This window comes from Neolamprologus brichardi, chromosome 3 (assembly GCF_056152115.1).
Source record: "Neolamprologus brichardi isolate AB-2024 chromosome 3, ASM5615211v1, whole genome shotgun sequence".
Classification (NCBI taxonomy): Eukaryota; Metazoa; Chordata; class Actinopteri; order Cichliformes; family Cichlidae; genus Neolamprologus; species Neolamprologus brichardi.
The window spans coordinates 10,369,614-10,397,070 of NC_142106.1; the positions used below are offsets into that span (position 1 = coordinate 10,369,614).

The 27,457-nt window shown below is 41.9% G+C and overlaps 2 protein-coding genes across 2 annotated transcripts; both read left to right on the top strand.

Moving 5' to 3' along the window:
* The first annotated feature begins 6,180 nt into the window (after positions 1-6,180).
* On the top strand, positions 6,181-7,596 carry LOC148103452 (nuclear factor 7, brain-like). The gene has a single exon (XM_087838710.1). It carries the CDS (start codon positions 6,181-6,183, stop codon positions 7,594-7,596), a length of 1,416 nt encoding a protein of 471 aa, XP_087694836.1.
* An 8,496-nt stretch (positions 7,597-16,092) lies between these two features.
* On the top strand, positions 16,093-19,926 carry LOC148103453 (coxsackievirus and adenovirus receptor-like). The gene is made up of 3 exons (XM_087838838.1): positions 16,093-16,252; positions 16,789-17,127; positions 19,027-19,926. Exons 1-3 carry the CDS (start codon positions 16,192-16,194, stop codon positions 19,224-19,226), a joined length of 600 nt encoding a protein of 199 aa, XP_087694964.1. The 5' UTR covers positions 16,093-16,191; the 3' UTR covers positions 19,227-19,926.
* Positions 19,927-27,457: the final 7,531 nt, after the last annotated feature.

Consider the following 27,457-nt stretch of genomic DNA (forward strand, 5'->3'; position numbering starts at 1 on the left):
GCCACTGCAGGTGATGGACTGTTTCCGAAAACATGAACACGCATGCGATAATCCACCACATCCTTACTCAGATTGTTATCCTGATACCACAGGAACCTAAGGAAATCCCTGCAGTCCTCCCGAACAACAAAACAGTAAAACATCTGCTGAATATCTGCAGTTATGGCTACAGGCTCTTTTCTGAATCTGAGGAGGACACCGATGAGACTGTTGTTAAGATCTGGTCCAGACAGCAGCACCTCATTTAGCGAGATTCCATCATACTGAGCACTGGAATCAAATACCACTCTAATCTTGTTTGGTTTTTTGGGATGGTAAACACCAAACGTGGGCAAATACCAGCATTCTGCCCCCTCCTGGAGTGGTGGTGCAGGTTCAGCATGTCCCTTGTCTAACATATTTTGCATGAAGTCTGTGAAATGCGTTTTCATTTCAGGCTTCTTATCTAAAGTCTTCCGCAGTGACATCAGACGGTGATGAGCGTAACATCTGTTATTTGGTAGCCGTTTACGTGGGTGCCGAAAAGGAAGAGGGGCAACCCAGCTTTTTGTCTCATCCTGGAAGAATTCCTCTTCCATGATCTTTAGGAAGACTGAATCCTCAATGGAGTGTGCTAGCTGGTTGTCATCTTCTGTGGCATTGAAGACTGTTTCTCCAAGATTAGTCACTGTCGATGCATTTTGAATGTCCCTATTGGGTGGGGTTCTCTTTTTCTCATCTTTGCCATTAGGATTTTCTTTCACCTTTATCTTATTCTCACACGTGGCAAAGTGACTTGGTCTGCCATTTTCCAGGATGCAGGTTTTCATAGCACTCACTGTAGTTGTGTCGTGTGCACCTCCTATGCACACCTCTCCAACTATGACCCACCCTAGGTCTAAGCGTTGTGCATATGGGGCGTTTAGTGGACCATTATACTGGTCTCGAACCTTATGCGCTCTGATAATGTCTCTTCCCAATAGAAGAAGAATGTCTGCATCTGGGTCAAGCGGTGGAATCTTATCTGCCACTCTTTTAAGATGATGGTGGTGACATGCAGTTTCGGGTGTGGGTATCTCTGACCTGTTGTTTGGGATATCATTACACTCTATAAGTGCAGGTAAGGGCATGGTAACTTTCCCATCCAACGATTCTATCATAAAACTGTGGGCTCTTCTCCCAGATGCTTCTATGACGCCTGCACAGGTTTTCAGTGTGTATGGCATGGTTGCTCCCTTGAGACCAAACATGTCGAAAAACTCAGATCTGGCCAGTGAAACATTACTTTGGTCATCTAAAATGACATACATCTTCTGCCACAGCTCTTGGTGGCCATTTGGATACACATTCACCAGACAGATCTTTGAGCAGGATTTCCCTTGAAACCCATCCCCACATACCTGGGTACATCTGGATGTGACACTCTGTGCCTCTGTGTCCGACCTCTCCCCGCCATTCTCTGTCGAGGAAGTAGGAACTGCATCTGAGCGTGAAGCTGGTCCGTGGTGCAGAGCGGAAATGTGTTTATCGCTGTCACATTCCCCGCATTTTACGATGGCCTCACAAGATTTGGCTTGATGAGTTGTAGAGGTGCAGCAGTGAAAACATATGTTGTTTTCTTTTAAGAACCTTTTCCTCTCTTCCAAGAGCAGTTTTCGAAAACCTCTGCATTTTTGAAGAGAATGAGGCTTGTGGTGCATGGGGCATAGCTTCTCTGGATTTCCTATTTTGGGCTCTGAAGCCATAGATATGTTTGTCTTGTGCACGGAAACAGGTCTCACTTGATTTGACTTTTCTTTTCTGTAAGAATTTGGAAAAGGATCTGGATAGTTAAAACTGGGATCATTTCTCTCTTCAGCCTCTCTGCAGATGAATTCTTTGAAGTAGGAGAAAGGAGGAAAGGCAGCATGATGATCTCTTTTGTATTTGCACCCGTGTGACAGCCACTTGTCTTGGAGATATAAAGGGAGCTTTTTTCCACAATTGGCTGCACACCTCTTGATGTGTCAAGATACGATAGACCTGGCAGATAACCCACTTGTTTAGCAACGTCAAGTTCAGTAAGCAAGTCAGCCAGTTCTTGTAGTTTTTGACTCTCTCTGTTGTGGATCTTGGGAAAACTCTCAAGTTTACAAAAGAGAGCTCTTTCTATCACCTCTGGAGCACCATATTTTTTATTTAGTCTTTCCCAGATCATTCTAAGTCCCACATTAGGCTGTCTGATGTTCACAGACCGTATTCTGATTGCATGCTCACCAGATTCTTTACCCAGCCATTTGATAAGCAGATCCATTTCTTCACTTGCTGATAGACTCAGACTTTCGATTGTGTTGATGAACGTTTCTCTCCAGGCTTCATAGTGTTCGGGTAAGTCATCAAACTTTGTTAGGCCTGAAGAAACCAGCTGGGATTTAGCAAGGAACTTGGCAAGATCTGTAGATGAGTCATTATTGTGGGAGCTGTTCAGATGCGGTCGATTGTCGGGCAGTACCCTGTGCTGGTAGCGCTCATCTTCTTGCTGTGGAAAGTTCATATGGAGTGGCTGAGCATTATTTTGAGGAAAGCTGGCTCCGTTGTCCATGAGCTGGGGCTGTGCATTCTGATTGTAGCTTGGAAATGTAGTGGATTTTGGCGGTAAAGTCAAAACATTCTCTACTTTGGGTTCTTGTGGGAATTGAGCTTGTGTGTGTTGTGTAACATAGTGATCAGTCCTTTTCAATGCACTCTCTGGCAAGGGCAGAAAGTCAAATTCTTTGTTGTTGGATTCATTCACGTCTCCTGCAGCTGCCTCCAACACCTCAGCTTCAGCTTGGGCAGCCTCAGCTTCTTTCTGTAGACTAATATAATCTATCTTGGCTTCTAGTCTGGCCTTTTCGACTCTCAGTTCGCCTTCCTTTTCCGTGAATGCTAGTCTGGTTTTCGCCGCCTCTGCTTTGGCTCGCGCCCTGGCTGCTTCATAGCTTACTCTGGAGCTTGTTGATGAGCGTGAAGAGCGTGACCTCTTTGAACTGTGGCGTGAATAAATAGACCCCGATTCAACTTCATCTCGTGAGCCTTCAGCTCTATCTTCCTTTAAAGCTTGTGCTGAGGCGCTTGTGGCCTCCATTGCAGTGTGATGCAGACTGACAATCCTTCACTCTTCTTAACTTCCACGTTGAGTGGTCATCCTTTTACTATGCTGTCCTCACTAAAGTTTGTTGCAGGCAACGTAATTTCAGCTATACAGCTAGCTTAACAATCTTTATTCCCAGCACTTCATCCTCCAAGAAACAGGCCGCTTGTTGTGTTTGGCAGGATTTAATGATGAAAATAAATTCTCTCTCTGTCTTTTTTGTAAAACTGTACAAAGAAAAGGAATACAAAATACACAATGAAGACATGTTCCATTACACTGGAGAATAACATTGCTCTAGTGAAAAACACAAGACCACAGATGAAGCATCTGCTGAAAACATACAAGCATCTACCTGCCTCCATATAATTTAACTCAAAACAGTGTCAAAACTTACTAATACACATTAAATGTATAGGAACTTACGGATGAAGCCGATATTGTGGACTTTAACACCAGGATTGCAGAGATTGCCATCAGATTACATGCTGTCACTGCAGCAGCTAAAGAGCACACTACTTCCTGTAGACCACTTCCTCTACAAAAAAGACATTCTGCTTAGTTACCACTAGGTGGTAGTAACACTTCTTAAACAACTATAATATGTCCGTTCCATGACAGAGGGTGAGGGGCAGACAAAGGGCAAATGGGCACTACCATAAAAGGAGATGGGGGTCAGGGTGTCAGCACCCTTGGCCACTGTACTAGTGTATTTCCATTGTGGGGGTGTTTACTGTAGGGGGGAGGAGACCAGAGGTTATAACTATAACTGTTGTGTGGAGTTCTTTAGATCAGCCTTTAGCATAGGACTGCATAGGAATGCAGTGTGCTGATCTCCAGATGCATCTGTAAGAATAATGGGTAATAAAAGGATTGTGTAAAACATGGAAACATCTCAGAGTGATCTCTACCAGGACCAAAAGAATCGCAGAGACCTGCGTTGTCTCAACAGTAGAAACAATTTTTTTCTCCTTTTTGTATTTGTTTGTTCAAAACAAAAACAGCAAAAAAAAAAGAAAGAAGCCTAATTACAATGTTACAATTACGAGTAAAAGAGGAGAAAAACCGGCTTCTGTCACCACGTGGTCGCCAAGTTTTTTTTTTTTTTTTACTTCATTCCTCCTCCTGGAGGAGAAGCTCAGTATAAATCTGCTGCCATCTACTGGTTACACTGAGTGTTACAGCAGAGCAGGTGCTTTATAAATGAAAAAAGGACAAGAAACCAGCGTTACTCTGCCATCCAGACAGTGGCAGTCCTAGCCTGTTTAGCGCCCTGGGCGAACACTCCCTCTGCCCCCCCCCACACACACACACACACACACATAAAACGTATTATGGATTATACATTAACATAAAACTGTTGTCGGAACCTAATCACCTAATGCTGTGTCACTGTGCTATGCATACTTTGACACTCTGAAGAGGGTCTTCCTTTGTGTCATTGTTGTTGTCATTTGCATCATGAACAAGACTGCTGACATGACTCAACAGGTGGGGTTATAACAGCAGTAAAATAATTGAATCCAATAACCTTTCCAAAAAAGGTTTTCTGCAGAGACGAAAGGACAATAGAGGAGTCATAAGTATCCCCCCACAGGAAGAATGCATGAAATGAGGTGATGAGGGTTGATAGAGGCCATAAAACAGGAGTGCTGACAAAGGCCTGCAGCCTTGAAGATAACTGAAAGCCACATTGACAAACAGCAAAACTAACTGGTATGTTTGTTATACCCATGTCTGCATACATTTGGACTCTGGTCATATGGACAGTGATAGAAACAACTGGAAGAGACATTTATGAAGCTCTGAGGAACTCAAACCACTCTGCATGTGTGATTTACACACCTGGAGGAGATGCACCACAAAGCTGGAATGATTTTGCAAATGTTAATTTCTATGTTTGACTATTAACATTCATTTGCTTACTTGGAGGGAACGATGCTCGTCACAGTTCTCTCCCTCATGCACGAGCAACACAAAGAGCTCTGGTGACTTGCGTCTTGTTTTTGCCATTGTAGTAGAATTGTCTTGGCGTTCCAGCAATAGGTCTGTGCTAGATGAACGTATCAGCAACCTTCAAACACGTGTGGAGAATTCATTATTTCTTTGAAAGATTTTTGACTAAATAACAGAAAAAAGAAAGTAAGAGAAAGAGATGTCAGAGATGAGTGTCAGTAACACAAAAGTAACACTCAGTGTCATGCAGTGACTTTTACACAACCAGATCAGATGAACCAACTCACACTAAAACATGCATTTTGCTGCACTCTTTACACTTATTTCTTTTCTTTCTGCTCTTTTATATATTTTGTAAAACCACAAAAAATATTTTATATCAGCAGCAATTTCTCTCAAACTGCTGCATCACAGCTTTCATGCTCTGACCTGCATGTGAAATGAGAGAAAAGCTCTTTATTAGTAACTTTTACAACTTCTGGCAGGTTAATGTCTGAACTTTGGAGTGAAACACACCCTTAGTTACAGGAAATAACACCACAGTCTGTAACTAAGTGAATCCACCTTAACACCACCTGTGTGTGTGTGACTGCATTACACTCCCACTGCTGGGAACCTGAACAAGAAGCAGAACAAAGTCTGAAATAGAAGCTGACAAACAGCTGCACCACCGAGTGACACTTTATTTTATAAACTTCACAACAGGTTTCATGTTGTGACCTGTGGAGGTGAAAAGACACAAAACCTGTTTTATAGTTTTTGAGCTGCAGGCAGGATTGAAATACACCTTAGTTAAAAGTCAAACAGCAACATTTGTCTCCTCCCCTCACGTCACTCAAATGTGACAAACCAGGAAACAGGAAGTTCTTCGTCCTCAGTAAAGAGAGACGCACAGACGATCAGACTGAGCTCAGACCAAACTAGCAGCTTCCTCTGAGTGAGTCCAGCTACAGGAGAGAAAAGTGGAAAACTCCAACACTGCTGCTTCAAGCTGCTGACGCTCCACACACTGAAGGTGAGTTTGAGCAAAAACACGACTCAAAGGAAGTTTCAGTGAAGGTGGTAGAGGAGGGAGGGGAGCCAGGACTGACTGTACTTCCTGTCTGCTGTTTTCAGCTTCACTCACAGACTCAATGGCTTCCAGATCAGAGGAGGATCTCTGCTGTCCGGTCTGTCAGGAGGTCTTCAGAGATCCTGTTCTTCTGTCATGTAGCCACAGCTTCTGTAAAGACTGTCTGAAGAGATGGTGGAGAGAGAGACCAACACACGAGTGTCCAGTTTGTAACAGAAGATCTTCAAGGAATGATCCACCTTTAAATCTGGCTTTAAAGAACCTGTGTGAGTCGTTTTTACAGGAGAGAGATCAGAGAGCTTCAGAGGCTCTCTGCAGTCTGCACTCTGAGAAACTCAAACTCTTCTGTCTGGACCATCAGCAGCCAGTGTGTGTCGTCTGCAGAGACTCAGAAAAACACACCAATCACAGATTCAGACCCATCGATGAAGCTGCACAACAACACAAGAAGGAACTTCAGGAAACTCTGGAGCTCTTAAAGAAGAAGTTAAAGGTTTGTGAAGAAGTTCAAGTGAAGTTTGATCAAACAGCAGAACACATTAAGGTCCAGGCCCGACACACAGAGAGGCAGATTAAGGAGCAGTTTAAGAAGCTTCAGCAGTTTCTAGCAGAGGAAGAGGAGGCCAGGCTGGCTGCACTGAGGGAGGAAGAGGAGCAGAAGAGTGGGATGATGAAGGAGAAGATGGAGGCTCTGAGCAGAGAGATAGCAGCTCTTTCAGACACAGTCAGAGCCACAGAGGAGGAGCTGAGAGCTGAAGACGTCTCATTCCTGCACAACTACAAGGCTGCAGTGGAAAGAGTCCAGCGCTGCCCCCTGCTGGATGATCCACAGCTGCCCTCAGGAGCTCTGATAGACCAGGCCAAACACCTGGGCAACCTGACCTTCAACATCTGGAACAACATGAAGGACATGGTCTCCTACACTCCTCTCATTCTGGACCCAAACACTGCTCATCCAGAACTCATCCTGTCTGAAGATCTGACCAGTGTGAGAGCAGGAGGAGAGAGGCAGCAGCTTCCTGATAATCCAGAGAGGTTTTATGATTACTGCTCTGTCCTGAGCTCTGAGGGCTTTAACTCAGGGACTCACAGCTGGGATGTTGATGTTGGAGACAGTACACGGTGGGAACTGGGTGTGTTAGCAGAGTCTGTGCAGAGGAAGGGAGTCATAAAGTCTGGATTATGGACAATAGGGTTAAAAAGATCTTATAGATTATTGTCCTATCAAGCTAAATACTACACACGCTCACCATCAGCTCTTCTCACTGATCTCTCAGTAGAGAAGAAGCTCCAGAGGATCAGAGTGAATCTGGACTGGAACAGAGGAAAGCTGTCGTTCTCTGATCCTGATACTAACACACACATACACACCTTCACACACACTTTCACTCACAGGATGTTTCCATACATTTACAATGGTGTTAAAGTGAAGGTGTGTCCGTTGAAGGTGTCAGTGTCAGTGCAGCAGATGAGTTGAGGATGATGATATTTCTAATGTTGTTTCCTGTCAGTGAATTGAAGCTGTTAAACTGCAGCTGTCCTCCTGCTGCCTCGTTGTTCCAAAGCTCTTTGTTTTGTTTGCTCTTTGAATCTATTGTTGAAACAATGATTCATGTTTAACTCCATATATGAAATGTTTCTGATCTTTGAATTCTGTTTGATTAAAGACTTTCTTCATGACACAAATGAGATTTCAGTGTATTAATAGAACTAAATAAGCTCAGAGTTGAAAGGCTGGAGTATTATGTACGTGCTTCACTGTCAGTATCTTCAGGGGGATTCAAAGGGAAACATCAAACATCAAAGATTTAAAAAATAATAAAGATAATAAACACACAGGTCAAAGGTCAGAGTCACAGGAATTAGGAAACAGTTCAGTTTCTTCCGTTTGAAATGTTTCAGTTTCTTTGCTTGATCAGTTCACACTTCTCTCTGTGAACGACTTCAGTGCTTCGTCCATGACTCCTGAAGGTAAAGGGCCCAAAGAGCCAATCAGCAGCTCTGAAACAGGAAATATGACTCATGGAGAAGTTCACAACAGTTTCAGCTGCCAATTGTACTCATCACCATGGAGACTGATGCATCAAATCTAAATAAAGGCTGGATGGAGGCAGAGTGAGTGTTGTAGATGCTGCATTTTGAAGCCTCAGTGTTTAAATTGTGTCCACAGCCACGTAGACAGAGTGGGTGGATTTGCTTCTAGAAGGACTTTGTTGCAGCTCTACAGCAGGTATTTGTTGTTGGATGACATCACATTCAGCAGTGCTGTGACTGAGCCATAAATGTCAGGGCTCAGACGAGGCCCACACATGCGTGTTTGTCGGTACACACAGTCAAGATATGGAACATGTGAACATGAGACATATGAAGAGACTGAACAGATAAAATGTCCTTGATATCCATCAGTGACTTGATGGAGCTTCTTGCTGCAGTGTGTTTGGGTTTGGCTGATAACACTGGTCCTGCATGTTTCCTTCATGCTCTGTGGTAAAAGTGCATCAGTCTGCAGCTCTGTGGTCGTCCTTCTTCTTTTTCTCAGAAACTTCCTGATTTCTTTGTTCTCACTGTTTTGCAGAGGTGTTAAGATTAAAAATGAAAACTGTGAAAAGTTGCTGCTATTTATAAATTTATAAAAAGACACCATTTAATGCTTTTAAAAAGCTTAAAAGAACAGAATGAAATGTCTCCATCGCTGTAGTGTAATAATATCACAGCACTGTTGCAGTAATTTTAATGTGTTTATTGCACAGAGACTGATTCAGCTGTGGTCTACTCAGCAGTGAGAACTGAAGACGTCCGTTATGGACAAACAACCATCAGAACAAGGAGGCCCAGGTACAGCTGCTCTTTATCTTTGACTGTGGACAGAGACAAGCTAGCTGCTCCCCCTGTTTACAGCCATCATGCTAAGCTAAGCTAACCAAACCACATTGTGACTCAAGCCCAGAGCTCAGACTTCAAAGACATCAAACGTCTCATCTTTCTGTCAAAACACAAAACAAAAAGATTCCTTGTAAAGTTGACCTTTTCCTTAAACTGTCCATTATAGCGTGGTCTTCCTACTTATCTTGACACAATACTCAGTCACGTTGCCTGCTGCAAACTTAAAAGAAGTCTGACGAATGAAGTGAAATTGTGCTCTAAGCGGAAGTGATTGTGAGCGTGTCTGAGGTCACGGTGTGTGTGAAAAGGTATCCAGCTGGGGCAGACATGATTCTGCAGGTCACCTGCCCAGTGGACAAAAAGAAATAAAATAGTTGTGTGGATGACATATGAATGATAATACGAAGAGTGTTTGGTGTTTCTCAGCCTGAAACAGCTGTAATGCTACTTTCTGTTTTGGAGAAAGGACAGTTAAAAAAAACAGAGAGAGAGATGTGTGTTGTTTTAAGCAGTGATGAGAATAATGAAAATGTGATGAGAGAGCAACACAAAAGTATAAGTACAGGGATGAAGCTCTTTACAGGAAGGGTCAGAGCAGACTCTACCTGCTGAGGCGGCTGAGGTCATTTGGAGTCCAGGGAGCGCTTTTAAAGACCTTCTATGACTCTGTGGTGGCATCTGTCATTTTTACAGTGTTGTATGTTGGAGCAGCAGTTTATCAGCAGCTGAGAGGAAGAGGTTGGATAAACTCATCAGGAAGGCCAGCTCTGTCCTGGGATGCACCCTGGACCCAGTGCAGGTGGTGGGAGACAGAAGGACTCTGGCCAAAATAACATCTCTGATGGACAGAGTCTCCCACCCCATGCATGTAGATGTTGCTGAACTGCAGAGCTCCTTCAGTGACAGACTGCTGCATCCTCGATGCATGAAGGAGCGTTTCTGCAGGTCCTTCCTCCCTGCAGCTGTCAGACTGTACAATCAGAACTGCTCCCAACAAACACAGATGTTTACATCAGTGCTGTTTCTTGCTCTATTTTATCAACTGATTCACACTATAACCAGGGTTGCCTCTTATCTGTATTTAATTTAATTTAATTTAACAACAGTATGGTACTCAGTTTTTGGTAACCATTGTCCTTCATGTAAATATGTAAGAATTGTGTATGTTTCTGTTCTGTGTCTTGTGTACTGTTTGTTTGTATATTCCACTATGTCTCATGTGTGTGTTCTCCCTGCTGGCCATTGTCCTCATTCAGGTTCGTGCTCTGTAGTTTAGTTGTTTCCAGTCTAGTTTAGTTCATGCTCCATTTGCTGTTTGTCTATATTTATTACAATGTTAACTACAATGTTATTTATATGGAAGCTCTTTGATTTGTATCTGAGCTGGTTCCCAGTAATGTCTGAACTGGGAGTGTGTGTGATGCAGAGAGGTGGAGATTGGAGGTCTTGATTGAACTACAAAGCTTGTAATCATGTTTCCTGTTGTTTGAACTGTGTGTGTTTGTGTTCAGACTTTAAACCAGAGCCAGACGTCGTCTACTCTTCACTGAAGTAGTCCACCAGTCCAACCACTGAAGTCCAGCTGCTGGTCTCTAACTGGTCTCCCCAGCACCTCAGACCAGAGGACATCCACAGATTTTTACATGTCTTAAGCCTTTTTTTTTCTCACTGAGAAAACCCATAGACCCATAGGACTCATATATTGCATCATGGATTTTTTAAAGTGTCCTTTAATAAGGAATCACAGCTTCATGGTTTTATAAAAATGTTTCATGTCTTAAAAAATATGCTTTTTATGTGTTTTTTATGAGCCTCTTTTGTAGAAGTGAAATGAAAAAACTCAAAAAATACATACAATACATGGAATTAAAAAAAGCATTTTGCAGCAAATCTGCAGTAGGAAAATAAAAATGTGATTTGTATTTCTTTTTTTAATTTCTTAGCACTTATTCCCACGGCAAACACCTTCCTTCTGAGGGTTTGTTCTCACTTGTTTTAAACATTGATGAAACTCTGGCTGATTGGGACCCACACCCAGTTCCACACCTTGGCTCAGGCGATTAGAGGATCATCAGGGGGTCCTTTTGTCCCTCTGTGGGTGGAAACTCCCACTAGGTCTATATCTGGGACTCTCCACCATTTGACCTTAGAACTGAAGAAGCTTCTCGGATGAGAGGTGAAACGTCTTCAAGCAACTTAAAGAAGTCCAGACGCTTTTCTTTGCAAACTCCTTTGACTACGATGACCTGGATGACTGAGAACCTTCACAGACAGTCTATAATGATCTTCCTGTATTTGCTGACTCTGGTTGCCCTGTCGTTTTAGTGTTATTGGATCTGTCTTCAGCCTTTGACATGGTTGATCATAATATACTCTTGAGGAGGCTAGAGCATGTTGTAGGCATCAAGGGTTCTGCCCTTAACTGATTTAATTCTTACCTCACAAATAGATCCTTCTCTGTTGTGATGGGAGGAAACTCTTCCTGTCATGATCCTGGGTCTTTTGACCCAGCGTTTTAAGTTTTAGTTTATTTGGATGTTGTTTATGTTTAAGTTCATTAGATTAGCGAAGTTCATTTGGTTATTAGACTCCTTGTGTTTTCTTCCCCTGTATTTAAGTTTCCCTCACCCTTTGTGTTTCATGCTGCGTGTCTTATGTTATCAAGTTTGTATTGTCATGTCTGTCTCATGTTTCCTGTTTTATTTTGAAGGAGTCGTGTGTTCTTTGTTCATTGTATTTAGTTTCACTTCCCCTGTCCTGTCATTAGCCTCATGTCAGTCAGCTGTTCCTCCATGTGTTCCCACTTCCCCTAATCACCTCCTGTGTATTTAAGTCCTCAGTTTTCAGTGTGTCATTGTCAGATCGTCTGTTGTCCACGCCATGTTTCCTATGCCATGCGTCCAAGTTTCTTGTCTAGGTTTTTCTTATTGTTTGTTTAGATTTCCCAGTTTAGGTTTGTGTTAGTTTTGCTTCAGTTTGCCCTTTGTTTGTACCTTTTTTACCAGCCTCATTAAGCGGCTCGCTTTTTGTTAGCATTTCAAGTTCTGTTCCCTGTTCCTTGGAGTCTGCGTTTTGGGTCCTTTTGTCAACCCCTACAGTCTGCCCTCGCCAGACTGTGACACTTCCTCTGTTGCCCCTCTCTGTTGTGGTGTGCCCCAGGGGTCTGTATTGTGCCCTTTATTATTCTCTTTGTATATGCTGCCCATTTCTTATCACTTTTACGCTGATTACATTCAATGGTGTCGATGGTGTTCGACAGCCATATTACTCGAAACCAGCTTGTTGCCCTGCTGGGGCCCCTAGCTAACTCTCTCTCTGATTCTATGCATAACATGGGTGTTTATTTGGATAGCTCCTTTAAGCTTGATAAGCAAGTGTCATCTGTAGTTAAATCTGTTTTTTTTTTTCTCAACTGTGCCAGATTTCTAAAGCTAAGCATTATATACGACACAGGGACCTGGAAAAACTTATCCATGCTTTTGTGACCTCCAGGTTAGATTATTGTAATTCTCTCTACTGAGGTCTCCAAGCCTTCTCTCTTCGAAGGCTGCAACTCGTTCAGAATGCTGCGGCTCGCCTTCTTACTGGAGCCAGAAAATTTGATCCTATTACTCCAGCTCTTGTTGATCTACACTGGTTACCAATCAAATATCGCATTGAGTTTAAAATCTTGCTACTCACTTTTAAAATCCTGAATAACATTGCGCCCAGCTACCTCACTGACCTCCTCAATTTGTACACTCCTTGTCGTGCATTAAGATCATCAGGTCAATTACTCCTGGCCCAACCTAAGTTTAGACTGAAGACCAGAGGCGATCGTGCCTTTGCTTCAGGTGCACCGAACCTTTGGAACAGCCTCCCTGCTTCTATTCGAGCCTTGGACTCTATCCAATCCTTTAAATCAAGATTGACCAGTTCTACCAGTTTTATGAAAACAAGATAACTTCCTGTTGCTTTGCATATGCAGGATTTGTTTGTCAAATATGAGAGTTTACAGCAGGAGGAAACAGGGATGTGGCTGCTGATGTGATGGGCACTGATGTTACACAGATATAAGACGGGACTGTATAAGCATAATGTCAAAGGGAGATAAGAGGCAGTTTGGTCTGTGGTTACTTGGAGAAGAGTTCAGCTTACCCACAGATTTGAACTTGTTACTCCTTCAAAAACATTTTTGAACTATTTAATTTTTCAAAAGCTTTTTGCTTGTGTGGAATAAAACTTCAGTAATTTACTTTTGATCTACTGAAACGTAGATGGAATGTACAGATCACTTTTTTTTTTATCTTTAAGTGGATTTTTGTTCCATCCTGATGATCAGAAGAGTGTTTCAAGGTTTCAGAGAAACTTCAGAACAACATTGAGTGTTTAAAATGAGCTTCTGGCCTTTTAGGTGATTGCAGTCACTTGATTTTCAGGAAGTGCTGCAGCAGCTGCATGCCCTCTCTCTCTGCAGACTATTTGCTGCTGCCTGTCTCTACATGTTTTCTCTGGTTGTGTTTCTGCTGCTTCTTCGTCCTCACTGTAAACAGATGTACTGAGAGACTCCTGCACTGATGTTTCATAGGAAAGTCCAAACAGCCTCACTGATTCTCCATGAAGAACAAAGATTTGCTCTCTGTGGCTTCAACACAACTTAAAGACAATCAAAAGTGGACAAAGTTCTTCAGAACAGCTCTAAAGGAGGTCATGACCTTTGACTTTATTCATTAGAACAAGTTTATTTGAATTTACTGACAGACAGAGTGGAAGGTTGTCTCTACACCTTGACCTATTTTTGTGTTCATTTCCTGTTACTGTAAAACCCTTTGTCACATTGCATATGTGGTCAAATGTAGGTGTGATGGTTTTGCTAAGCAGAAATATCTGAGATGTGAAACAGGATGTCAAAGCGAAACAAGAGACAGTTGGTTCAGCTTTGTGGTAGAGTAGAGCTCACCTACAAAGTATTTTGTTCACAATTGATTGTGTTGAACAAACCTTAATCAGGTTCCTTTTAACCTACAGAGAAAGCAGATGGATTATACCAACAAATTATACCAATATTTTTATCTTTATATGGATTTTTGTTCCATCCTGGTGATCAGAAGAGTGTTTGAGGGTTTAACAGATTTCTTAAGAACAACAGTAAGTGTTTGCTGTCATTTTCTAAAAACCATTTGAAGTCTTTTAGGTAAAAAGATTCAGTTCATTTATAGTGGATGTTAACCGTGTAACGTTTGAAACATTACATCATTTCTAGAAAACTCACATTTTATTGGTCCAACATATCAAACGTCACTTCAACGTCACTTCTGTACGAGACGTTACACCGTTGAAGTGTGGAGTTTGACCGAGCGGCTGAACGACAGATCTGTTCTAACAGTCAGTGACTTTCAGCTTTATTTAAACCTTAAATTTAATCTTGTGTCATCAGATTTAAACTCAGGTTCAGTTATTCAGTGAAAATACCAACAGACTCAGACATTTAGGACAAACTAAGAGTCAGATCAGCAGAAACAGAGAACACGGACATGTCTGCTGTAACTGCGTCACTCTGCTCCGCGCTGATGTTTGTCGTCTTTGTCTCTGCAGGTGAGATTGAAATGTTATAAAACAAACTGAGTATCACTCTGGTTAAATTTTTAATAATAATTCTCAAATAATTATTTTTATATTGATTTAGTTTGTCTGTGTGTGTGAAGGTGACACGAGGCTGGGTGGGTCTGTGTGGACGTCCGTGTCTTTGAAGCAGCTGTGACAGAGACAAAGAAATCTAATGTGTGTGTTTTATTTTCTTTCAGATTTTCCACCCTGATGACCACAGAGGCCTTCGAGGGTTCCAGACGTCCTTCAGAACAACAGTAAGTGTTTTCTTTCTTTTTCTAAAACTCACTTTTAGTCTTTTAAGTTAAAAAAAAAACGTTTGAATGTTTCAGTTTACAATTCACCTTAATGGAAAACGTGAAAATTTAACAGAAAACCTCAAATTATAAAACTGATGAGACTTTGTTCTTTAAATTGGACAGCACTGGGTAGTTTACACAATTTACTAGTTTTATAAAATGATGCAAGCTGCTGCTGGTTCTCAGGTTAGTCAGAATTATGTCGTGGTGTTGTTTGGGCAGACACTGCGATTTTTTTCAGTCGCGCGATTCAGCTCCTGCTCAAACTGTACGTCCATAAAATGAAGGTTATAACAGAAATTGTGTCGCTAGCTCTCCCTCTCTGTCTTTCATCAACTTTGCTAAATTGCTAATGAAAAACATGATCATGCAGCTGTGATTGAGCAGCAATGTAGATCCAACTATTTTCACGGTTGTTGTGGTCGTGATGATTGTGTGAGGCCACACCGAAAAGGCTCGGATGAGCTTTCCAAAGTTCTACAAGTTGTGCCTCCATCGCTTGTGTGCAGATCACACGCTGCACTGCAGTGCTGCGCCGTCTTTTTCGCTGACATTTGTGTTTGCGCGTGCGCAGTGTGAGAAACTGCGGTGACACCCTCACGACGGTTTGAAATCCTCGCGACCAAGCGATTGATGATCGGGAGCTGGTCGTGAGGTGTTAATCGCTTCTCGTTACCCCACGTATACTACACGATGCACGACGCACGATGAAGGCCAAACTCGGGCCGATCACCAAAACGGTCGCACGACTCAAAAATCGACTCAAAATGGGCCAAAAATCGCACAGTGTGAGCCCAGCATAACTTGCTCAGCAGACACAGACCTTGGACCACGGAAATCGTAGCAGGAAGAGGTGCAGCAGGATGTGAGGATGAAACTTGCTGTCGGAAACAAACTCGGTGCAGAGACAAAACAAACATCTGCTTCAAAGACTGTAACACAAACTGTTCACACATGACGACTGACACATGAGACAGGTTAGAATTTGAACTGAACACATGACACTTTTGCCTTAAACCTATTTTGTTGTGACACACTTGTTTCTACGGAGCCCCGCAAGGGACATGGGAGAAAAAAAATTAAGACGGACTTTTGCGAGATCTCGCAAAAGTCCGTCTTAATTTTTTTTCTCCCATGTCCCTTGCGGGGCTCCGTATGTTTCCATTCGGTTCGTTGCAGCGAAACGTCACCATGACGTAGCTTCCTTAAAAAACAAAAGCTACGTCTGATCTAGCAAATAGTGGCTTTCGGTTTTCTTTAAAACTTAAATTTAATCATACCAACAGACTCCGGAGACCACGGACATGGCTGCTGTAATTACGTCACTCTGCTCCACTTTGATGTTTGTCGTGTTTGTCTCTGCAGGTGACGTTTTAAAGTAAACAGGGTCTCTTTGAGATAAAACAGGAAACATCAGCTGCATAGTAAATATATTTATCGAAGAATAATTTTCATATTGATTCAGTCCTTTCGTGTGTGTGAAGCAGACGTGATGCTGGGTGGGTCTGTGTGCAGTTTCCAGCACAGACACAAAGAAGTGTAATGATGTGTGTGTCATTGTGATGTGTTGTAGTTTCAGGAGTCAGTATACAGCTACAAAGCTTTTAGTTCAGTGTATACAAACAGCTGTTTGCACATGTTGTTTGTGGAAGCTGCAGGAACTGTGGAGTCTTTCCAAAATGACCTTGTGCTGATATTAAAGCGTTTTTGAGAACTGCAGTGCACCAATCACTTCATTACAGCAGTTATTGTTCTTCCTTTAGATCCTACCTACTTTTAAAGTAGTGACAGTGAAAAATTTGATTTGACAAAAGTGACCTTCACTGTAATTGGCTGCTGTAGAGGTGAGCGATTGTATGTTGACCTTTAACCTCTCTGCTCTGTGTTGTTTCCTCTTTCAGACCAGACAATCATCACAGCTGAGCCTGGACAGGACATCATTCTGCCATGTCGAGTTACAAATGACAACAAAATGATCATAGTTGTAGAGTGGAGCAGAGCTGACCTGGAGCCACAACATGTGCTTTTGCAACGGAATGGGCAGTTTGATCCAGACGACCAGCATCCATCTTTTAAGAACCGGGTGGATCTGCGGGACAGACTGATGAAGGATGGAGACGTGTCTCTGATTCTGACGGATGTGACGATTAATGACAATGGAACATACGAGTGTCGTGTTCAGAGACAGAGAGAAGGTTTAAGTCTCATCAGCACTCTTTACCTGAGTGTTGTTCCTCCAGGTGAGTGATCAGAGGTGAAGCTGCGTCCTTGCTTGTTGTTTACTGATGGTAAGTTGGAGGATATTGAGTGCTGAGCTAACGCTAGAATCCGGGGATGTAGAATTTTTATTGCTACCTGTGCTGCCCTCACGACACGTGACCATGTGAAGCTAGACAGCTAGCGAACAAAATAGACGAGATCTTCCACACAAGGCTTGCTTTTCTTGCTTTTAATGAAGATTCTTTAAAGCCTTATCCTCTCTCAAGGCTTCTCCTTGCTATTTCTTATTTGTAAAAAGACGAACGTTTCCCAAGGTACAAGCGTGTAGGGCACTTTTAACGTGTACATGAACTCATTCACTCTTTTAATACTGCCGAAGCACTTTTACAGCATCAACGGAGAAAATACGTCAAAGATAGGCGAATGATCAGAGCGCTCCCTCGCTCCCATTCCCGCACATACAATACAAAGATCGCTTGTGATAACGATGTCTCACTCTGAGCAAATTTCGAACCCACACATTTTAACTGTTTTTAGCATGAATTACTTATAATATTTCTTAACTTTGAACTTATGTATCACTTTGCTTATGTAACTTAATCAGATTATGCACTAACTACTGACTTTTGACCAAAAGGCATAACACTCCAGCTAGCTTGAGAGTTAGAGTTAAATCTCTAAGCCCGGTGAACAGTGACTGTCTATAATTCTACTGTTGTGGCACCGATCCTGAAGCACATAAGAACAGAGCACACCACTACTTTCCTTACCATGAGGGGATACAGGTGGGATGCTGACTGTCCAATTCGAAGTAAAGTCCAGGTTCAGGCCGAGGCCAAAGTCTATTAGTTACTGACAACTGAGAGTGATCAGTGTGTTGCAGGTAAATGCAACAAAAAGGCATAAAAAAACATAACAAAAGAAAATACACAAAAGGTGTACAGTAATTGGGAGCACTGTGCCTCTGTGAAGTTGGGGCGTCAATCTTGTCCCACCAGTTGGCTTTCAAAGCAAGTAGGTCTATGGAGGATGCTATCACCCTTCACAGACCACTGAGCCATATGAAGAACAGGAAGAGCTATGTTAGAATACTCTTTGTGGACTACATCTCAACGTCATAATACCAGACTTCCACCAAACGGGACCACCTTCAGATCCCCCCTGCCACCTGCTCCTGCTTAAAGACTTCCTAAGCAACCAACCTCGATCAGTCGACTAGGCTCCCACCTCTCTCCCCCACTGTCACTCAGCACCAGATCCCCATAGGGCTGTGTTCTAAGCTCTTAACTGTACACCGTGTAATAATAATAATAACAATGGATTGCATTTATATAGCGCTTTTCAGGGTCCTCAAAGAGCTTTACAATTCCACTATTCATTCACTCTCACATTTACACACTGGTGGAGGCAGCTACCAGTGTGTGAAAAAACAACTCTCAAATGACTTGTGTACAACTTAGCTTAGAGAATAACTTCACAAGGCAACTATTTAAACACACCTATGACTGTACAACAACCCACCTGGACCCACAGGAAGAACAGCAAGTTTGTGCAGAGGGTTATTGTCACTGCCCAAAAAATCATTGGCTGCCCTCTGCCACCTCTGGAGACCATTGCCAGATCCTCGTGTCTGAGTAACCCCCATAACTCAGGTCAAAGGACTCTATTCAGACAAAGTCTTTGTTTGCAATACTTTGAAGCATTTGCAACTATTTTCTTCTCTAATATGTACCTTTCTCTTATTGTTGTATATATTCTTACTGTCTGCTATTTATATTTTATTCCAGCACAATTGGTGTGTAGCACCCACAATTTTGTTGTAAATTTACAACAATAATAAAGGGCTATTCTATTCTATTCTATTCATGTTTTTATGCTTGTTTTTTTCTGAACACCTCCCACCTGTTTCTTACCTGCAGGTCAATCAGGAGGACACAAAGAAGATAGAAGGAACAAAGATGGAGGGACGGAGGATGGCTCTGTTGGCCTGATAGTTGGTCTGTCAGTTTCTGCTGTGCTGCTTGTTGTTGCTGTTGTTGGATTTTTGATCTACAGAAGACTTAAAAAGAAGCAGAGGCAAGATTCATACCAGCCTCCTGTTGAACTGCAGCCTGTTTGAAATGTCACAGAGTTTTTTTCCAGATGAACTCTGAGTCTTCTGCTGCTGTTCAGACTCAGTGTTGTCAGTGAACATTCAGGTACAGATAGATGATCTGATCATCCAGCAGACAGACATCCACTTTGTAATGGAAACAAACACACTTCAGGGGAAAGTCAGAAATTAATCAACCATAACATTAAACTATTGAATTATTTTTTTTTGCTCAGGAATACAAGTAAATCTGGTACCAAACTGGTGGTGGTCAGAGGGCCCAGTGGCGCCAGTGTCCGGCGGCCTCGCCTCTGTCAGTGCGCCCGAGAGTGGCTGTGGCTACAATGTAGCTGCCATCACCAGTGTGTGAATGTGTGTGTGAATGGGTGAATGACTGAATGTAGTGTAAAGTGCTTTGGAGTCCTTAGGGACTGAGTAAAGCGCTATACAAATGCAGGCCATTTAAATCACTATAATTTAGCATCTTGATCAACCAAAAAAATAATATGATTTAGTAAGGTTTTTTATTTCTGCTTTTGTTGTAAAATAGCAAATTTGAAATTTCATGGATAACAATAATTATACTTTAGCATTAAAAATATTTATTAATCCACAGGTGCAAAACTCCAAAAGTTACTGTTATGCTGCCAAAGTGGTTCAAAAACATCAGTTGAGAATCAATTGTGTAGCAGTCAGTCTTGAGTGTGTGTCTCTACATCTTGAGGTTTTACAAACAGTAAAAATATAAATTAAAAAAAAAAAAAAAAAAAAAAAATATATATATATATATATATATATATAAAAGTACAAACAGAGGTTAACAAAACAGTATCAAGTACATAAGTTAAAAATATTCCTGTGTTATGACTAACATGGCATTCATGGTAGCTGCTATGTTGAGGTTACTTTTTGGTCATGCCATGTTTAACAGTAATTAGTATTAGGAGCAAATGTTGTGGGCAGTTTAAATCAAGTTGTGTGTCTGTAAAGATATGTTCATTTATTTTGAAATCATTTGTACTTTTAAAATAATATTTTATGTAACTTCATTATTTTTGTTTGGGAAATGTTTTGATTTATTCAATTTGTATTGTTTGTGTGTGTGTGTGATCAGAATCAGAATACTTTATTAATCCCTGAGGACACTTTGGCTACGTTCACACTGCAGGCGAAAGCGCATCAAATCCGACTTTTTTGACCCTATGTGACCCATATCCGATCATGGTGTGACAGTGTGAACGGCACAAATCCAATATTTTCAAATCCGATCTGGGTCACTTTCGTATGTGGTACTGAATCCGATACATATTCGATGTTTCAGAAAGCGACTGCTGTTTGATGGTCAAGTCGCATTAAATCCATCTTTTACGTCACTGACACAAGACAGACGCCAATTATCAGCGCCGGAGAAGCGCCCGATAAGACATCGTGAACGCTTCCTGACCATCCAGTGAAACTGTTGGGAAGACAACGTTGGAGAAACGTGAACATTTTATTTGTACTGCATAATCTGCAGATTCTGACAGAAGTCTGCAACTATCCTTTGAAGCAGCGCTCCTCTAAAACAGCAATAAGGATAATTATTAGGTTATTTACATTATTATGTAAATAACAAAATAACTTAAAGCAAAAATTGGGAAACGTGAAGACCAAAGTCTTTATATTAAGGGCCATCAGTCAAACAATACTGTTTGCTCTGGGTCTAAACAGAGCGCGTTGTGTGTGACGTCTTCTTTTGCGCATGCGGCCACTTTGAGCGTTCACACTAGAAGCGTTTGCTGTCACATTTTATCTGTAGTGTGAACGAGCAGACAAAAAAATCGGATTTGATCAAAAAATCGGAATTGAGCATCAAGACCTGCAGTGTGAACGTAGCCTAAGAGTGAGATTATTGAGTGAATGGATTCATTGTTAACTGCTAGAAAAATTATTAGTTATGCAACACTCTCTGAAATTAGAGCTATACAGCGCCTTTTACAGTATGATGAAGGAATCTCTGTCCCTATCTCTCTTTCCCAGTAATATGTCTTTCTCTCAGGCCTTGTTGTGGTTCCTCTGCCATCTGCAATCAGAAGCACAGTTAGAGTCAGATTCTCTCTGTTAATCCACACTTTTACAGAACTGTCTCTTTAGCCTGTGTGCTGCTTGCTGTCTTTAACACTATCATGAGACGTATTCAGACTGTGTTAGTGTGACTCTGTGAACTACTGTGTCTGTTCATCTTTGAGATGTTCATTAAATTTGTTTAAAGGAAGAACAAAACTGTTTTGCATGAACTCACATATTCAGTGTTCTCACCCAATGATTCATGAAATCAGAATCAGTGCGTGTGTTTTTGATTTTTTTCTGTATTATCTTTACCTACAGTGATACAATATAAAGCACCTTGGTGTAGCTATTGTGATTTGACACTATACATATAAAATTGAATTAACTCCGTCTTCAGGTTCAGCAGCTGTTTGTAACATCAAACATCTTCTGCGAGGCTTGAAACACACAAACTAATCTTCATTTACAAAAATACTGACTGAGCCAACTGACAACAGAAACTATGAACATATAAAATACTATCAATTATCTGTTGGTGTTCAGGGTTTCCCTTTGTCACTTGTAACTCAATGACTGAGTGTTAGATTGTGCACTATCATAAAACCAAACCAAAGAGAAAAATGTGTTAAATGTAGCTGCAGAGTCAGACGTCTCCTCCCTCGGATCCTTGAAGCTTTATTTAAATCTTCCTTCCATCCATCCTCTCCTAGATATCCTTGTCATGCTAAGGGGGGGGCTGGATCCTATCCCAGCTACCATTGGGCGAGGGGAAGGGTACACCCTTGACAGGTTGCCAGCCTGATCCAGGGCTAACACATAGAGACAGACAACCAGTCACACTCACATTTACAACTATGAACAATTTAAATTCACCAGCCTAACCAGCTAACAGTGTGTGTGTTTTGGCTGTAAAAAGTTTTCAGATCTGTTCAGCCAGCTGATCCAGATGCTTTGTGATCTAGAATCAGCCCAAAGAAACCACTGAGCAGGCAAGAAGAACAGAGAAAAGCATTCAAATAATTTTGAGACTGTCCCCATGGGATGAGAATTAGCATTGAGTGTGGAGTGCTAATTTATCAGGTAATGATAATTATCTTTATTTATCATTCTCCACCCATGTACTTAGACTCTGTACATGACACATAAACTTTTTTTCAGTACACAAACAGCTTCTTGCTAAAAAGGGGAAGTACATCCAGGCTGTATTTCATGAGCATCACTTTGATCTGTATTCCAAACACTAATAGTATTTCTTAAAACTAAAAAGTGAAACATTCTTTATGAATATATTTGCTGAATTTACAGTTGTTGTTGGTTTTTTTGCTTTTAAAAAAAGCAAAAGACACAGAAAACCTAAAACTTTGCACACGTTTGGATCAGCAAAATACAGACTGTAAGCAGACAGTACTTTTTACTGCTGACTGTGTTTATGAAATATGTTCACCGTACTGTGGAATAAGCAGTTTATAGCAGAAGTATTACAACCTGGTCAGAAAGTGGACTGAACTCCATAGTCAAAGAGTCCATTGTTCATATATTTGAAATTAGGTAAACAGCCATTTTATTAGGAACAGTAATGGTAAATGGCCTCTATTTGTAAAGCACTTTTACTAGTCCCTAAGGACCCCAAAGCGCTTTACATCCAGTCATCCACCCATTCACACACACATTTACACACACATTCACACACTGGTGATGGCAGCTACATTGTAGCCACAGCCACCCTGGGGCGCACTGACAGAGGCGAGGCTGCCGGACACTGGCGCCACGAGTAGGCAACGGGTCAAGAGTCTTGCCCAAGGACACAACGACTGAGACTGTGCAAGCCGGTGCTCGAACCGGCAACCTTCCGATTACAAGGCGAACTCCCAACTCTTGAGCCACAATCAAGAGTTGAGTACATCGATCTCAGTATTTAAAGTCCAACATCTCCCTCTAGTGGCCATTTGTAAACCATGTGGGAGGATGTTGTTAATGTAAAATCTGAATATTTATTATTTAGTTCAATTTTTGTACAAGTTTTTTTTTTTTTTTTTTAATCTATAACATTTTACACGTTTTACTCTTCAATGTTTGTCTTGTGGCCGTAAAAGTCTCCTGACCTGCTGTTTGAGTGTGTGCAGATTTGATCTCACCTTAAATGTAACAGTGTGAACATTTATATATTTAATTGAAACCTTGACATGAGCATGAGCGTGTTATTGAGCACAACACTGTATATAGTTTTTGTGTATTAACATCTTACTGCCTACTGTAGAATATATATATACTGGAAGTGCTGGGTATACAAGTCTGGCCTTAGTCTTCGGTCAGAAAGACTGCAGCAGTCCAGGAGTTTAGTTCACCGTCTTTAATGAAGCTTCACAGAAGAACTGGTTACAGCAGGACTTGCCAGGATAAATCCAACTGTGATACAGCCAGATATGCACTTATAATTGTGGCAGATGCAGTATAGGTGACTATAAGCATGGTTGTAGTCTTATTAACGACTAATTAATCACACAAACTGCGATACAACTGCCATGCTCTGCTGCTGCTTTTCGTCTCTCCCTCTGCGTGATGCGCACATGATCACTGGTGCGCTTCATTCTTGCCTCTAGACATCCTGAGGCCGAGTCAGCAGGGAATTTGCACACCTACTATATGGAACAAGCATGTTAAACAAGCCAATAATCATATTAAATTATTGGAATATTATTGAGAATACTTACAAGTTGATTGTTTGTTTGTTTTTTAATTTTGTTAATTAATTAATTAGTTAGTTAATTAATTTAACACTGATAAAACATATTTCATGATACAGTACCCAGGCTAGCCAGCTTCTGTGCTACTTAAACATGCTTTTCTTTTCTTATCCACATAATAAACATAATCTCTAAAAGACAAACAAACCTTTATCTATGATTTTCTACACACAGTTTTGATCTCCTCCATACCTGCTTCAAGCCCTGGAGGATGGGGCTGTGTCCCCAGACCCTCTAACACACAGGTGTCGAACTCCAAGCCTCGAGGGCCGGTGTCCTGCAGGTTTTAGATGTGTCCTTGATCCAAAACAGCTGATTCAAATGGCTAAATGACCTCCTCAACATGTCCAGAGGGCTGTATCCCAATTCAGGGTCTGCAGCCTTAAAGTACGCAGCCTTACTTACTTAAAGTTTACTCTTCGGTGCCCCTCATCCGCTGCCTTTTTTTTGCCAAAATTATCCACACCCACCGCCGCGCTATGCATTCTGGGATATGTTGGGCCACAAAGTCTACACCGCCACATCCTTAAAATTCAGGGAAAAAAAAAAAATCAGGAAAATGAAGGACGCATTTCGAGCAGCCTTCGAATTGGGACAGCCTTCGTCGCGTCGCTGTGACGTAATCGGCCTTAAAATGCGGCCTTTAAGGCTGCAGACGCTGAATTGGGATACAGCCGAAGTTCTCCAGATGCCTGCTAATGAACTAACCATTTGATTCAGGTTTGTTGACCCAGGGTGAGATCTAAAACCTGCAGGACACCGGCCCTCGAAGCCTGGAGTTCGACACCCCTGCTCTAACAGATCATTACATGAAGGAACCTTTTAATACAAGCGCGTTCATGCTCACAGGTGTACACACGGGTGATCACACACACAAACTACACCCTTTTTGGCTCCTACCTCAAAGCACACTGTGCGCTATCAATCTTGCATGCTGCACAATAATGTTTAATATTTAGTATTTACTTTTTTATTTTTTCTTTCTCAACAGGTGATTGATATTTGTGATATGTAATATTTTATTTTTTATATATTGTATTTTTGCTTATTTTGTTGGTTTTTGGTTTTTTCCCTTTCCCCCGTCCCTCTTCTCCGCTGTTTTTCTTTCCCTCTTTCTTTCTCCCTTTTCTTTTCCTCATTCAAGTCTGTCCCGTATCTAACAAGTGAAAATAAAAAATAAAATAAACAATAAAAGGTGAATCAAATAGATCATTACGGCAAGGCTGGTGTTACGAACTTGCATGTTCATGACCAAGGAACGAATTTTACTTCAAGAGTGTTTGCACAGGTTGTGGAGGAGTTGCTGATAAAACATGTAAAATCCAATCCATACCACCCGGAAAGTCAAGGTGCTCTGGAGAGATTCCATCAAACCCTCAAAGCTATGCTGCGCAAGTTCTGCGCGGAGTCGGGTAGAGAATGGGATGAGGGTTATTGTTATTGTTATTGTTGTTTGCCGTCAGGGAGGCCACTCAGGAATCCTTGGGATTCAGTCCTACGGATCTGGTGTTTGGACATGTGGTCCGCGGCAAACCTGTGCTGCGAGGAGGAGAGGAGGATGGCAGCAACAAGGAAGAACCTGGATATAAGAAAGTATTTTTCTCAATGATCCCAACTAAACTGCCGCAAGATTGGTTCAGATCTCTAGATTCATATATGTCCAAATTCCTTTGGGAAAAATAAGCCCCCACGTATAAGCTTAAAAACACTACAAAAGACCAAGGATAAAGGAGGATTAGAACTACCTAACTTTCAGCACTACTTCTTAGCCAACAGGCTTCAGTTTATCTCAGGATGGCTAAAACATACCCTTTTAGATGAACCTTGGCTAGATGTAGAACAAGCACTTTGCAATAATTTCAGATCTACCATTTATCAGCTCAAACATCCAACGACATGAATGCTTCAAAAGCGTCAACATCAGCTCTTCTCTGACAGCATGGTGGGAGTTTCTGAAGTTGACAGTCTTCATTAATCCCATGCAAACGTACACCTATCTGGAACAACCCTGACATATTACAAAACAATAATATGATAAACTTTTCAGATTGGAGTGGTAAAGGAATCAAATATGTAGAACATATACTAGAAGGAACAGAATTTATTTCATTTGACAGACTAGTTACACAATATGGGATCAACAAGAAAAGATTTTTAGAATATCAACAAATTAAATCCATAATAAAAAAGAAATTTAAACCGGGTCAAGTTGAACTACAAACACCACCAAGTGTGGTTCAATTTCTTACTCTTAAAACCCCCAAATTACTATCCAAAATATACAGAATGCTTTCTAAAACAGATGAATCAATATCACTTCCTATTGCAAAATGGGAAGCGGATTTATCAGTTAACTTAGACCAAAACTTCTGGTCTCAGATTTGCTTAAAAACCTTTCATCTAATCAGAAATCCCAGTCTTCAATTAATTCAATACAAAATACTACATAGAGTGCACTATACAGGTCATCGGATGTTCAAGATGGGCTTTAGGTCTACCAACAACTGCTCACACTGCCAAACCAATTCACCGGACAATTATATCCACGCTCTTTGGTTATGTCCACCAGTTCAGAAGTTTTGGCGCGAGATATGTGAAGACTTATCAAAGTGTCTGAAATGTAGCATTCCAACCTTAGTGTGTTTGTTGGCCAGCTTAGATAATGTCACTTCAGAAAAGAATATAGCCCATATGGTTTTCACTGCCCTATGCATAGCCAAGAAAACAGTCCTCATGAACTGGAAAAATAAAAATAATCTTAATTCTAACCAATATAGAAATTATCTATTAGATTACATTAGTCTTGATACAGCCTCTGCCACCACATCAGATCAATTGCTCTGGGCTCCTTTGATCAGCTCCATCACCTAGTGGGGGTGGGGGGGGGGGGTCATAGTTTGGTCCCGCCTTCACTGTTGTGATTGGTGTGGGGGTAGGGATAGGCTTAGGGCGTCGGGGGGTTCCCCAGGAGCATCTTCCTTGGGGGGCTCAACCCAGGGTAGCGGTCATGGCCAATTAGGGGCTCTGTTCGCTCTTAGGTGACGGTTTCCTCATGGCTGCGTACAGCGGGGCTAGGGGAGGGTCTGTGCTGATGGACGTGGGTTACTGACCTGGTAGCCTGGCTGCCCCTGGGTGGGTCCGGGACGGGCGTCAGGTTCTGGGGGCGCTCCGGCTCTGGCCTGGGGCCCTGGCCAGGCCTCGGGGGCTTGGGTCCTGGTTGGTGTGTTGCCGGGGTTGTGGGCGGGTTGGTGTATGGGGGCCCGGCACTGGCGCAGGGTGCCGCCGGTGCGTCGAGCCACCTGGGGGGCTCTTCAACTGGTGGGGGAGGTTGTCACATCTTGCAGGACCTTTCCTCTCTCAGGAACTCTCTCTGCAAGAGGGGGAGATACAGGAGAGGTGGAGGAAGATCTCAGCCTGGGCGTCTATTGTCTTATGTAGTCTGGAAGATGAGTGGATGATGGGGTG